The sequence below is a fragment of the Fundulus heteroclitus genome, chromosome 21 (assembly GCF_011125445.2).
Source record: "Fundulus heteroclitus isolate FHET01 chromosome 21, MU-UCD_Fhet_4.1, whole genome shotgun sequence".
Lineage (NCBI taxonomy): Eukaryota > Metazoa > Chordata > Actinopteri > Cyprinodontiformes > Fundulidae > Fundulus > Fundulus heteroclitus.
In genome coordinates, this window is record NC_046381.1 from 20,008,545 (window position 1) to 20,023,252 (window position 14,708).

Genomic DNA, 14,708 nt, shown 5'->3' on the forward strand with positions numbered 1-14,708 from the left:
ATAAAGAAAGAAGTATTATTATGTTAGCTGAATTAATCACAAAGGAGATTAATCTTCTCGGTGTCAGGGTGCAATTCTGCCTGCTGCACCCAGAACCTTTCTAGCACCTTCCTCCTCTTGCCCTGCTCCGTCTCCCTCCACTAATCATCTACACCTGTCAGTTTCTAATCAGCACGGACTCATTCCATCTGCCAGCCTCTCCATATAAACCCTCCTCAGTCGGCTCCACACCGCCGGTCCTTCTTCAAAACATCTGATGCCCTCAGTCAGAGATTCTCCCACGTCTGTCTGAGCATCAACTCTCCCACGTCTGTCTGAGCATCAACTCTCCCTAGTCTCGCTGCCAGAGATTTTCCCACGTCTGGTTGCCTGAGTTTTCCTACACCTGCCCCAGTCAGTTGCTGATCTTCCTGCTGCTCCAGCGTTCCTGTGCTCCTGGTGATCTCTTGGTTGTGCTACTGGTTCTCTGTCTGCTGCACTGCTACAGACTTATTCAATAAACCTCACTAAACAAAGTTCTGCGTGCGTGGTTGTGTTCGGGTTCATCAGGACAAATCCCCAAACAGAGCGTCTGCAAACTGTAGCCTGCTATTAAGTAACATTACCAGATCATTGCTCCAGCATTAGAGTAGCACTGGTCAGTAGTTAGCAGTGACATCTATGTGAGCGATATGTGGCGTCCCTTAATTGAAATGCCTTTTTTTTTTTTTTTTTAACATGTCCAAGGGGAGTGGTGGCCTAATGGTTAGAGCAGTGTGCTTGCTTTCTGAGAAGGCTGCAAGAACCTGGTTAAATCCTCGCAGACCGCCACCATGGGTTCCTGAGCAAAACCCTTGGCCCCAGTTTGCTCCTCGTGCACCACTCGGTGTTGGCAGCCCACTGCTCCCTAAGGGATGGGTTGAATGCAGAGAGAAATTGTCTCCTCTCTGGGACTATAAAGGGAAACATTTGTTTTAAATCTATGGCAGCTTTGCTTGGTTGTTGATCGCATTGCATATGCCATCAGATGCATTGATGCTGGAGAGCTATTCAAGGAAAGCCACATCCAGGCTAGTGGGATGGAGAAATAGGAAGAATCAGGTTTAAGTTTGTGCTTACAAACAAGGAATTTGACTTCTATTACACTTTTCTTTCAATGAAGACATTTTAAAATCAAATATATAAAAATGAAAAATAGAAAAAAATGAAAAATAGAATCTCTCTCTCTCTCTCTCTCTCTCTCTCTCTCTCTCTCTCTATATATATATATATATATATATATATATATATATATATATATAGTATCACTGTGGGCATTCTGACTGTTTTCATCAATGATGAGATGTTAGCTATCCTTTTTCTGACCCTAGACCTGTACAAGTCCTGGATGGAGGAAAGGTCATCTTCAATGATCCTCCTAAATGCTTGTTGCAGTTTGGTCATTTGTGGATGAGCCAAACCACACAGTGATGGACAAACACAGGAGACTGAATGATGGCAGTGCCCAAGACGGCCAGCAGGTCCTGTGGAAGGTTGTACTTCTTGAGTTGCTGCAGGAAGTACAGTTTCTCTTGGGGCTTCTTCCAAACAGGGTTTACATGTGAGGACCATCTCAGGGCCCGAGAAAGGGTGGCTCCTATGAACCAGAAATGATCCACAGCAGACGGTGTTGTTGAGGATGATGAGGGGAGGCAGTGTGGGGAATGTTCTCCAGAAGTCCAATGTCATCTCCACAGTCTTGAGCAAGTTAAGGTATAGTGGACGATTTTTCCAGAAATGTAGGTAAGAAACGCCCAAGTCACTTTTTGAATAATTGCATGCACAAGGCCATGCAACCTTCTCTTGCTCCATTGGGTGAAAGAATCTTCCAAATCCACTCTGGTCTTATTTCTTTCTTCTGAGGCCTTCCTCTTTTTTTTTTTTTTTAAAGAGGATGGCAGCCTTGTAAGACAGTCTGCTTCCTGTTACTCTCTGCCATTTTCAAAGTATATGGTGAGAGCAGCAGTGACACAATGATCACCTGAAACTGAAGCTAACTGGATACATAAACATTAGATGTTAAACTAGCAAGAAATGAGCACGCACACTGGCGTTAGGTGAGCACGTCACAATGATTGGCATGTGGGACCACCAAGATGATCCGACCGGAACGTGAAGCCGAGAGAAGATCGTCCACTAAATCTTTAAGCTTCAGGTGGTTCTGACCCCACCACTGGACCGGCCCAGTCCACCTTCAGCCTGTCTGCAGATCCTGGATTGGACCAATGACTGTGGTATCGTCCACAGACTTCACAGGGTGCAGTCATTTGTATACAGGAACAAGAGGTGTCAGAGGAAAACACAACCCTGAGGGTGCCAGGGCTGATGATTCTTGGGCAGGAGAAGATGCTATCTGGCTCACCTGCTGCTGCCGGTCAGTCAGGAAGCTGGTGATCCACTGAGAGGCGAAGGCTCGCACTGAGTTGGGTGAGCTTCTGATGGAGTGGGCATTGTTAATCTTGAGGGCTTGAGCTGAAGTCCAAAAAACTGGATCCTGGCACAAGTCCTTAAGTGATTGAGGTGATGCAGGATGCAGGAAGTGTAATCCCAGGTAGACTGTATCATCTACTGGCTTGTTTTCCTGGTAAGCAAACTGTAGGGGTCCAGCTGGGGACCTGTGATGACCTACGGATGCTTCAGCACCAGTCACTAAAAGGACTTCATGGGGATCCGTCTGAAGTATGAAGGGAACATCACATAACTATACAGACTTGTTGAAGATCCACGTAAGGATAGGGTTGATTGCGAATGACATCAGTTGTGCTCAAACATCGGAGACTAAAGCTTGAGTTGCCCGAATGTTCTGACAAACAGAGCACAAATTTAGAACCAATGATTTTGGAAGATGACAACATCTGGGGAGCTTCATTTCAACATGCTTTAATTGAGAAACTATGTGTAGATCAGCTTAAATGTAGAGGCCTCAAAGTGAGCGGAAAGAAAGCAGTATTAGTAGAAAGGCAGGTGAGGCTGTGCTCTCCTGTCGCAAAACGAACCAAACATGAGGAAGAAACCTGCAGAATCTGCATAGAATTATAGCTATTACAAAAAATATATATTATTACAGCCCTATGTTAAAAATTATGATAGCGCTTATCCCAAAAAACAGATCTAAAATAGCTTATTTCTAAAGCTGTAAAGGTAATCTTCCCGCTCTAATTAGACAGTCACATCGTATCTCACCTTCACACACATCCAACTTTAGACAAACATGAACACCCCTGATGACAATGTAATCGACCACGAGGCCATTTCATAGACTGTTTCAACATAAAGTGTGCCATGTGGGGCGTGTTTACGATTACGACGATGAGAGATTTCATGGATTGTATGATGACGTTTTCATTCCGCTGACAAAAAGCCAAATAGACGTACCTAAACAGACGTCACAGTTGCTGGTATTGGGTCTGGAAATTCAATTGTTGGCCCCCTACCACTGACGCGTTGTATGGGTTGAGGTTCACAGAGTGCAATGATGAGTTGGTCGGAGGTGTGAATGGCAGCTTTTTTAAATCTACAGTAAAAGCTGTTAAAGTCGTTGAAGTTAAAGCCGTTAAAGATGAGGACTATGTTCAGGTTGAGGGAATGGGCTCCTGTAGATAAATATATGTAACATTTTGTGTGCATTCACGTTTTAAAAAGAAAAAAGTTTCATACTGAGAGCAGTTTAGACTTCCAGACTGAAACAGCATGAGACACGAGAGGCAAATTATAATGGAAACATAATGGTGTAACACTGGCATGGGTAATTCACTTGCCTTTCATCTTTAAAAAAAATCTTAGGTCAGCGATATAACCAACAGGGCAAGGAACCCCCGTTGACTAGAAAATAGCAATAAAAAGCTTTGAGCTCTATGACAGTTTTTTTTGTAAACAATGCCTTTTGCATGTAGATTTGAAAATGGTGAGGCACGTTTATTTGTATAGCATAGTTCAGTAACAAGAAAATACAAAGTGCTGTACATGAACAGAACATAAGAAAAGAAAATGTTACAGAGGAAAGTACATCACAGTGGAATAGTAGCAGTAGGTTAAGATCTAACATGAGCTGAACTGCAAACCTCAACGTTAACATTCAAAGGCATTTCTAAATACATAGGTTTTTAACCTTGATTTAAAGTAACTTTTACAGTTCTCTGGGAGTTTGTTCCAGGTAAGTATGTAGTATAAGAACTAAATGCTGCTTCTCTGTGTTTGGTTCTGGTTCTGGGTATGCAGAGTAAGTTTTAGGCATGAGACCTTAGTGTTCTGGAGGGTTGATACACTGATAACAAGTCTGTGATGTATTTAGGTGCTAAGCCATTCAGGGATTTATAGACTAACAGAAGGATTTTAAAGTCTATTTTCTGAGATACAGGGAGCCAGTGTAAGGACTTTAGAACTGGGGTGATGTGCTCTACTTTCTTAGTCTTAGTGAGGACGCAGGCAGCAGCTGTCTGATCCACTTTTTAGGCAGACCTGTAGAAACACTGTTGCTGTAATCAATTTGACTAAAAATAAATGCATCAATTAGTTTTTCCAGATCCTGCTGAGACATTAGTCCTTTAATCCTGGAAACGTTCTTCAGGTGATAGAAGGCCAACTTTGTAATTGTCTTTGAATGCCTCTGAAGGTTTAGTTTAAAGTATTTCTGATTCTGATTAGCTCTGAGTCTGTAAGTACACCCAGATTTGGGGCATGATCAGTGGTTAACTTACTAGTTGAAGCAATTGAAGCCTTGTGCTAACTATTGATTGCGCGTCCAAAAATTATTAATTAATTTTTGCTTTCAGTCAGCTGTCAAAAGGTTTGGCACATTCATGCATTGATTCCTTCTAACCATTTTGAAGAAACAAACTCATGACAACACTGAATACAAAATTTCTGAAAAGCTCCATCCATCCATCCCTCCATCCCTCCATCCATCCATCCATCCATCCATCATCTTCCGCTTATCCGGGGTCGGGTCGTGGGGGTAGCAGCTTCAGTAGGGAGGCCCAGACGTCCCTCTCCCCGGCCACTTGGGCCAGCTCCTCCGGGGGAATCCCAAGGTGTTCCCAGGCCAGCCGAGAGACATATTCCCTCCAGCGTGTCCTGGGTCTCCCTCTGGGTCTCCTCCCGGTGGGACGTGCCTGGAACACCTCACCAGGGAGGCGTCCAGGAGGCATCCTGACCAGATGCCCGAGCCACCTCAACTGGCTCCTACGTGGACGTTAACGACGTGGAGGAGCAGCGGCTCTACTCTGAGTCCTCCCCGGATGACTGAGCTCCTCACCCTATCTCTAAGGGAGAGCCCAGACACACTACGGAAAAAACTCATTTCAGCCGCTTGTATCCGGGATCTCGGTCTTTCGGTCATGACCCAAAGCTCGTGACCATAGATGAGGGTAGGAACGTAGATCGACCGGTAAATCGAGCGCTTTGCCTTTTGGCTCAGCTCTCTCTTCACCACAACGGATCGGTACAGCGCCCGCTTCACAGCAGACGCCACACCAATCCGCCTGTCGATCTCCCGTTCCATCCTCCCCTCATTCGTGAACAAGACCCCAAGATACTTGAACTCCTCCACTAGGGGCAGCACATTCTCCCCAACCCGGAGAAGGCACTCTACCCTTTTCCGGCTCAGGACCATGGTCTCGGATTTAGAGGCACTGATCTTCATCCTGGCTGCTTCGCACTCGGCTGTAAACCGCTCTAGGGAGAGCTGTAGATCATGCCCTGATGAAGCTAATAGGACGACGTTGTCTGCAAATAGCAGAGACACAATCCTAAGGCCACCAAAACGGATCCCCTCAACACCTTGGCTGTGCCTAGAAATTCTGTCCATACAACGGTCATACAGAGACCAAACAGCCCTTATTAAAGGGCCCGGTACTCCATACTTCCGGAGTACCCCCCACAGGATCCCCACAGGATCCCCTTGGGGGGTCCTATGGGGGGTACTGAATAGCTGAAAAGCTATTGAGTGTAAATGTGTCAGGGTTTAAAGACGGGAGTTAATTTCCTGAAAATGTTGATGAAATTATAATCTCTGCAAAACTAAAGAAATTGTCCATAATTTCTTCTTCATACGAACTGTTAAGACTTAAGTACATGGTAATAAATGTGAGCTATCATTAACATGATCAGATGGTCTCTTCAGATATGTAAGACTTTATTACTTTAATCAATAATTGTATTACTAGTTTCAAAGGAAACTTGTGAAAATGCATTTTTTATTCTTTTTTTCTATTAAACAAGCAAACCCTTTGTATAACTCAGAACTTTTGGAGTTCTTTTTAGTGTCCCATGAGCTAAATGATAAGGCTCTCCCTGTGATATAAACTGTCATAAATGTCAAAGCTGTGTCTAAGACATTGACATCCTAATAGTCAAATTTATATTTGTTACAAACCCTATAGGAACAACATCTTATCTTTATCTTCTCCCATCTTAAAAACACGCGGCTATAAATTTACATTGGAAGTCAAAAGTCAGAACTCTTGTAAACTTGTTTTGGATTTCACAGTGAAGCACAAATTACTAATCAAAGCAGAGAAAATAAACTAACAATGCTATACCAGTACTTTGTGCAAAGCTTAAAAGCCTGACGAGGCCTTCGACTTTAGTAACAGCTTTGGCAAACACTGTTTTAGGTGAGAAATTTGGAATTTGTTGATAAAGTTTAATGCTTCTTGTCTCTGAATGTTGTAGTTGGCTTGCTGGAAGCAAATAGAACAATTGGTGAACATGGGAAGTAATGGACAGAAAGCAAAGCCCAGATGTTAGTGCCTCTTTGGGACACTTTATTCCACAAACACTGACTAAATCACTGGCTGGTGGTAGGTATTCATTCCTTCACAATATGGCTTTGCTGACTGGGCCCATGCCGCAGTCTAACAAATTTCCTCATGTGGCTCTTTGCTGGAGTGTGTTTTTAATTCCCAGGCCAGCTCTCAGCCAATATGTGACAGAGGAATTACAAGGTCAGTGCTAGTGGTGTATTAACCCACTCCAGCAGGCTCCTACATTATAAAGGTATGCTAACTGATGGATATTTTCCCAAACTAGGTTAATTTAATGCATGACTTGCAACAAGACCTTCCCCAAAAGACGGTCAAACTAAAAAAAACAACAACAAAAAAACCAAAAAAACTAATGCCAGTATTTGGTAAAACAAAAAAAAGTTTTCTATCTGGCACTTTGGCCATATTTTAGCGTTATTTCTGACGTGATATTGTTTGTTTGTAATGTAACCTAATGTATTTCTACAGTTTAGGAATGTGTGGGTACAAGTTAGAAAAGATGCAGGCATCTTGGAAAGTAGGAGTAAAGTTCAAAATCAAGCTACCTAAAATCAGAGAAAAAGGCTCTGGGACAGGGACACAGAAGATGATTTTGTTCTGTCTGCCTGGTATGTTACAGCCAAATTATGGCCAAACTTGGGTCATTTGTGTCAGGTTGTGCTCAACATCTTTTTATGTTGATGCAACTGTAATTTCCAACTACTGAAAATGCAACGTCATATATCATTGATAGGTTTCCCTCCTGGACCTGTTATCCCTGCAATCGATCTTGGATAAGTAGAAGACAATGGATAGATGGAGGGATGGATGGATAGATGGATGGATCTAGACAGTTTTAAAGCTAACATTATTTGTGGGTCTTACACATGCTAAACTTTGCGAAAAACAAAGGAAGTCCTTGTATAACCCATACTAGAATTAGTATTGGATTCATAATACGTTAATCTGCTACAATGGCCAAACACAGTGCTTCGCGAAAGTATTTACACCTCTTTTCTCAAAAATAGGTAAAGTTCAATCAGATTGGATGGAGAATGTGTGCAAAAATATGTCTTGCCTTGTATTCTCAGTTGGCTTCAGGTCCTGAGTGGATTATTATATAACATAAGGATATGATTTGATCTTAACCAGTGGTCCTCAGTTCTGGTCCTCGAGGGCCTGGTTCCTGCAACTTTTATTTGTTACTCTGCTTCAACACACCTGAGTCAAATAATCAGGTCATTAGCAGGACTCTGGTGAACTTGACTGCAGACTGAGGAGGTACTTCAGCCATTTGATTCAGCCATGTAGGACCAGGTAGACATCTGAAAGTTCCAGGCCACCGAATCTTGAGGACCAGGAATGAGGACCGTTGACCATACCCATTGCCTTGTAGATTTGTTTGTTTAGAAATGTTGACCTTCAGGAAGAAGAACTTTGACCCCATTCACAGTCTTTTACAGCGTTTAGCAGGGTCTCCTCCAGGATTACCTTCCCCAATCAACTCTGACTAGTTTACTAGTCCCTGACGAAGGAAAGTTCTCATTCTGTCACTCTTCCACCCGGATTTGTTGATTCTCTGACTTTCAACAGCACAACCTTCAACAGATTCTCCCACTTCTGTGGATCTCTGAAACTCTCCCAGAGTTACCATGAGAGCATCAAATCGTGAGATGAGTTGGTGCTAAAGATTTTGCATTTCCATATTTGTGAAACATATCAAAATATAACTTTACAAGATTCCCCCAAAGTCCTCATTTTTATGCAGGGGGAAGGCTACACTTTTCTGTGAAGGTTCTTGCAAAAATATTACTTCATTGTCATGATTTCATGACTTTCTCATAATCTCCAACAGAAAATAAATCCAATTTGCCAAAATGGGGTTGGCAGGCTCTGGCGCTGGTATTTTGGTGTTCTCAGGCTGAAAAGTTTGGGAACTCCTGAACTAAATCTTGCTGTTTGTCTAATTCTGCTACTATCACTAGAAGATAAAAAAAAAACTAGTAGTTACTAGTCACTAGGGTTGGGTAATAAATTGATTTAATCGATTCATTCAACAATACAATTTAAGATCTTTGGAAAATCTGGATTTTATTTTGCCAATGCACTCATTAAGCTTCCATGAAGAGAACAGCATACAATGCTGAATATATGTTAAGGGAAATAGATTTTCAAAATATTGTAAAGAGGAAACTTTTTTTTTTACCATAATATGAGGCACTTTAATTTACTCATTTACTTTAAAAAAACGTGCTTAAAGTTACACAAGTGAAGTGAAGTGTGTTCTTAACTGATGTGTAGTACCATTAGCAGCAAACATTTTGTTATATTTCACTGTCTACAACGGGACGGCCGCCATCTTGTTTTACAGGCATGTTTCACAGCCTGTATTTAGTTGCACTTTGAATTCAGGTCAACTCCCAGACAAAAGGCTGGACGTAAAAGCAAGTTTTTAAAATTATTTCTTTAATTTATTTTTGTGAAATCAATTAATCGGATTGGGTGTAATGAAATCTGACATTTTATTTTCATGCCTTATTGCCCAGCCCTACTAGTTACTGGAAAATAAGTAATAAGTAACTTCTAGTTACTAAAAGAAATAAGACGATACAGAATAAAATAATACAATTTAAATCAAATAAAACAAAATGGAACCACCACTAGAAGCAATAAAACATTTATAAATTTAAGACATAGCATTGGGTTAACAAGTGGGTCTTTAGCTTAGCTTGTCAGGTTCTTATACAGGAGGAGATTGGAGGGGGAAAATCGGGCTAAAAATCCTGCCGTATGAACCATCTTTAAAGGAGTGGATCGTATGTAAAGCTATTCTGATTGTGGTGGTCAGTGATAAGCAGAGGTGCGGTTCCAGGTCTGGCGGGACGTTCCACAACGGAGGTTGTACAGGCCGGGTGGTGATTGCTAACCTGACTCTTGCAGGATGGATGTAGTACCGCCGAGCTCCACACATACATCTGGGATTGTTCAATTGGAGATGTATTTCAGAAGGAGGGGCCTTATCAAAAATCCTTGCATATGATTGGCTTGTCCATTTTATGTGGTATTGAAATCCCTCTCATTAGCAGTGATTCCACAGACAGATGGATGTGTGGAGCCGTGTGGAGCTCTGCAGAATGACATCCATCTGTCGATAGTCAGGTTAGGTCACTGCAGGATCAGGATGCCAGTAGGAATGGAAGAGCAAGACCCTAAAATCATCTCGAACCTGAGGAGGCAACCGGTGATGAGACGTCAGTACTGGACTCATATGCTGTTGTGTTGTAAACTGGAAAGACTAAAATGCAAAGAAATAAGCGTAATGAAAACAAAAACAAGCAAGAAGTCTAAAAAAAAACCTCAAAAGTACAACAACTTAAAGGGTTCATCAAATGTAGCTTTCAAATTTCATCATCATTAGCTTCGAGTAACACCTAAACTAAATGTGCAGACGTTAAGAGCTTCATCTTTCACAGAGTCTCCACATGCAGTCATTAAACGACATCTTTGCAAAAGGCATGCAGCAATATCGTTGCTGTGGCTGGCTGAAAAGTCACAATTGTTATTTTTATGTAAATAGTGACTTACTGTGCATGTAAACTGCAAAATAAAGTTTATTTGATAATATCTAGGAATGTAATTAATGTAGTGGAATTTCATCAGTAGCAAAAGTCGACTGGCCATACCGACCAGAGGCGACTGTTGCTGCTGACGTGAAATAAATAACGTTGTCTTTTCTTAACAGAAACTCAGGGTAACTCTTGCCCCTTAGACATTATATAAAAACGAGTCAACCTTCAAGAGTATGTGGTGTGGAGATCCTGTTTTGGGTTCAAAACAGAAAGTAACTTCAAAAATAAGCTTGATAAATATGTGCAGCTGAGCAAAAGCTGAAGTTGAACTGAAAGTCAACCTTTTAGTGGACTAATGATTATCAGGCATTAGTAAAACCTTTACCGAAGGACTTGAAGTTAAATCCGAAAAAGGTTAAAATACTAAACTGGACTTTGGTTCTTCTGAAGTCCAGCTGTTTTCTTTTTAACCTTTTTTTTTTTTAACCTTTCCACCTGACAGAAGTGCTGCAGGTTTTTGCATGGCAAAACATCCGCAAGACCAAATGTCTATTTTTTGCAATAAATAATTAGATGCAAACAGTTATGGTGATGAGTGAACACACATGGACAGACTAGCTTTGCATTTTTGACGCGGTGCAACCACGGCTTGCACTGTTGCCTCGGGTTTTCCATCTCCCTCCCTCCCACAGTCCAAAAAGTCCCCCACAAACCCTGAGCTGAACCCATTTTCTGATTCATGGACGGATGGACATCCAGATTTAAAAGAAACAGCCAAACAGCAACGATCGATGTTGTGCAACATTACAAAACAACTGTATAATAATAAAAATAATAACACTTTTGTTTAAAATGACCAATACATTTGTAAAATCTGCTCAAAAATTGCGTGTTATTTAAGCTTTAAGAGCCAGGGGGTAACCAGTTTGTGTCGAACCCATCTTAAGAAAACCTTTTTTTATTGCTTGTTGCTGTGTACAATATTTATAAACTGACACATATGTCAACATCGCTACTCGCACTGTCACATCCTGATACACTTCTCTCTATGTGTTAATTAGCAATGCAACAGTCTACTACACAGCGTTCAGTGAACTCTGAGGAGACTAACTCAGGTCATTTTTACAAGACTCTCTTCAGAGATGCATGTTTGTTTAGATGTAGGCCGTTACGCCGCCGCGTCACTAAAAATGCAGCGGTTAGTCAGAGGTTTTGTGCTTGTGCTAAGGAAGCTGGACAGACATTAGAGGGATATCTTTACCCTCTGCGAACGGGACTTTCTCTGCGTGCAGCGTAATTCAGTTTTCAAACGCTGTGCTTCATCTTGTTCAAACAAATCGAACAGCGGAGTTCACCCAGAGGGGTGGCTGAAAGAAGGAAGCTACCAGTCCTGTGGTTACGCTGACATGAAGTCACCTCCTGTTTCAAACAGAGCAGAGGCAATATGCAAAACGTTCCTGACAGGAACACATGCGGTAGCATTGGCCTAAGCGCACCGTTAGACCCTTTTGTTTTTTTTTTTGTGACAGCACTTTTGTGGAGGTGGCTTCATGCTCGCTGACTTTGTGGAAACTCGCTTTCGGCGCTCGGGTGGGATGTGAGATAGAGACGGCGTTTACAGTTTTGCTTGGACCCTCGAGAACAGCCAGCAGCCAGAGCTTCTTTGACCACAAAGTAAGTCTGCCGATAAAGTTTACGTTTCGTCAACTCTGTGTGCTCACCAGGAGGTCGTGACTTGGTTCTCTCTATTAATGAATAAACTACACACATTTTCTAAAATAGCCTTCAGAATTAAATCCATTTTCTTGTTGTTGTAATTAATGTTTGTTTGGCATTTGGAGTGACTTGTTGCCGCTTTTATTCTATTGGTTTGACTGAAACTGAATGGACAACAAGGTGCCAGCTCTAACTTACATGTTAGATAGTTTGATTGTTCCAGTAGGACCAAGGCTTGCTGTAGGTTACTGTGAAGTGGGGTTACAAGACAGACCGTTTCCTCAACAGAGAGCCGAGTACGCCTTTAAGTACTTAACTATTTAAAGTCCCGTGAACTCGTACAGTTCAGCAAAATCTTCAAAAGGTTTCGAGTAAATCCAATAAACGTACCGACGGTGATAAGCTGTAACAACTGAGGCAGAAGTAAGATGATCAGATACGCTTTACGCCATCTAACTGCAAAAGCTAGGCCGTAGAAAGTAACACCTTCTTTTCTTTTTGAGAAATGAGATGCATCTGCACCGTGGCGCAGGTAGAGAACAGAAGTGGGTCTGCCAGTGAATATATATATAAAAAAAAAAAGTAAAAAAAAGCTGAACCGTACAGGAAGGCCACCTGGACATGAAGGCAGACATCCGGCTGAGAACAAACAAATTACAAAAATGTTCCAATTATATAAAATGCAGAAACACGAACCGCATCCAGGGGGGGATTAAACTTATTTGCACATTACGATCCAAAGAGCACAGCGAAAATAACAAAAGATTTTGAGGCAAGGGATTATAAATCTAATGCAGCAAAGTACCTGAAATGCGAGGAAAAGCTCGGCTGTATTTGTGCCTTCTTCAAATGTTATATGAGCAGGATGACATAGCTGATTAACTTCCTAAATTGTCGGTTCCTATATTGTCGGTCTAAACACTGTAGAAAAGGTTATTAAATAGCTGTCATTGACGTGTTGTCTTCTTTTCTTCTTCTTCTTTGTAACACTGCCCTTTTTTATTTCTACTCTCACCTACTCCCATACCGTCTCTGACAATGGATGCCCTTCCCTCTTCTCCCTATATCCGTCTCTCTTTAGGATGAACTCCACTGCGACCCAGCCCCAACCGTTCACCTCCATGAACGCCACAAACTCCACATCGAGCACCCAAGAGCGATCCCCAGATTTTCAAGTCACCCTCCTGGTCATCTACTCAATAGTTTTCCTGTGCGGCACCGTCAGCCTGAGCCTGATGATGCACATCCTGAAGTCCAGCGCCGCCTCCGCCACCTCCATTACCGTGTTCAATTTAATTTTTGCCCACTTCATCTTCCTCCTGACCGTGCCCTTCAGGCTTTACTACTACGCCACCAGCAAGTGGACCCTGGGCCTCGAATGGTGTAAGGTGGTGAGCAGCATGATCCACATCCACATGTACATGTCCTTTCTGCTCTACATGATCATCCTCATCACCCGCCTGTGGCCGCACTACTGCAGAATCAGGCAGGTGGAGGCCTTGGGCCGAATGCACGCGCTCGTCGGCAGCGTAGCGATGTGGGTGATCGTGCTCATCGTGACCCCCTGCGTCATCTTTTTTCATTACGGCAAAAGAACGCAGGACGACAATTCCACGCATTGCTTCAGATTTGCAGAAAGCATGACGTCTGCCAAAGTGCTGAACTACATACTGAGCACGATGGTGATAGTGGTGGCGGTTTTGTTGACGGCCCTACAGGCCAACGTCCTGTGGGTTTTATACAGCAAGGATCGCCAGGGATGCACCTTTCAGCAAGACTTCGGGGCCCAGATGAAGAGCCTCTGCTTCACGCTGATCATGCTGGTCTGCTTCGTTCCCTACCACATTTTCAGGCCTCTACTACATCGGGCACCCTCGTCTGGAAAATGTCAACGAGGTCTTGCTGAGCCTGACCACGTTCAACTGTTTGGACATGCTCACTTTCTTGGGGAAGAGAACGTTTTATTTATGCTTTAGAAGAAGGTCTGTGTGAACAAAGTCTCTGCGGTTAACTGTGGATGCGCGTGCCGGAGACAAACTGATACAAAGTCAACATGTGTTGTTGCTATTTAATGTTTTTTTTTTTGTGGTCGTATTTTTTTTTTTTCTTATCAAAAATAATTTGTAAGATTTATTTAATGCCAAAATACGATCCTCTGTCTTACATTAATGTGTCACAAATCTTATGCCATGTGATGATGTCCTTTTTCTAAATTATTATTTTAATGTTGCTTGATAGCTGTGGCAAAGGAAGGCTATTCCCAGTTAGCTGTGTTTATGAAAAAAAAGCAGAAATGTATGAACTTTGTTGGAAAAAATTAAATGCTGTCAAAAAACAAAGCAAAATAGTAATAATGATAATAATGATAATTAATGATAATAATAATAATAAATAGCTGTTGCCGTACAGCAGGAAGGTCCTGGGTTCGAGTCCTACCCTTGCCCTGGGTCTTTCTGCCTGGAGTTTGCATGTTCTCCCTGTGCATGCGTGGGTTCTCTCCGGGTACTCCGGCTTCCTCCCACAGTCCAAAAAACATGACTGTTAGATTAATTGGCCTCTCTAAATTCTCCTTAGGTGTGAGTGTGTGCGTGAATGGATGTTTGCCCTGCGACAGACTGGCGACCTGTCCAGGGTGTACCCCTGCCTCTCACCCATTGACAGC

General features: G+C 42.4%; 1 protein-coding gene across 1 annotated transcript; it reads left to right on the forward strand.

Annotated features, from left to right (window-relative positions):
• The first annotated feature begins 1,958 nt into the window (after positions 1 to 1,958).
• Positions 1,959 to 14,385, forward strand: LOC105927231 (probable G-protein coupled receptor 141). Its single transcript, XM_012863880.3, is given in 4 exon segments — positions 1,959 to 2,275; positions 11,860 to 12,004; positions 13,128 to 13,899; positions 13,901 to 14,385. Coding segments are annotated over 2 exon segments (909 nt in total). The 5' UTR covers positions 1,959 to 2,275; positions 11,860 to 12,004; position 13,128; the 3' UTR covers positions 14,039 to 14,385.
• The last annotated feature ends 323 nt before the right edge of the window (positions 14,386 to 14,708 follow it).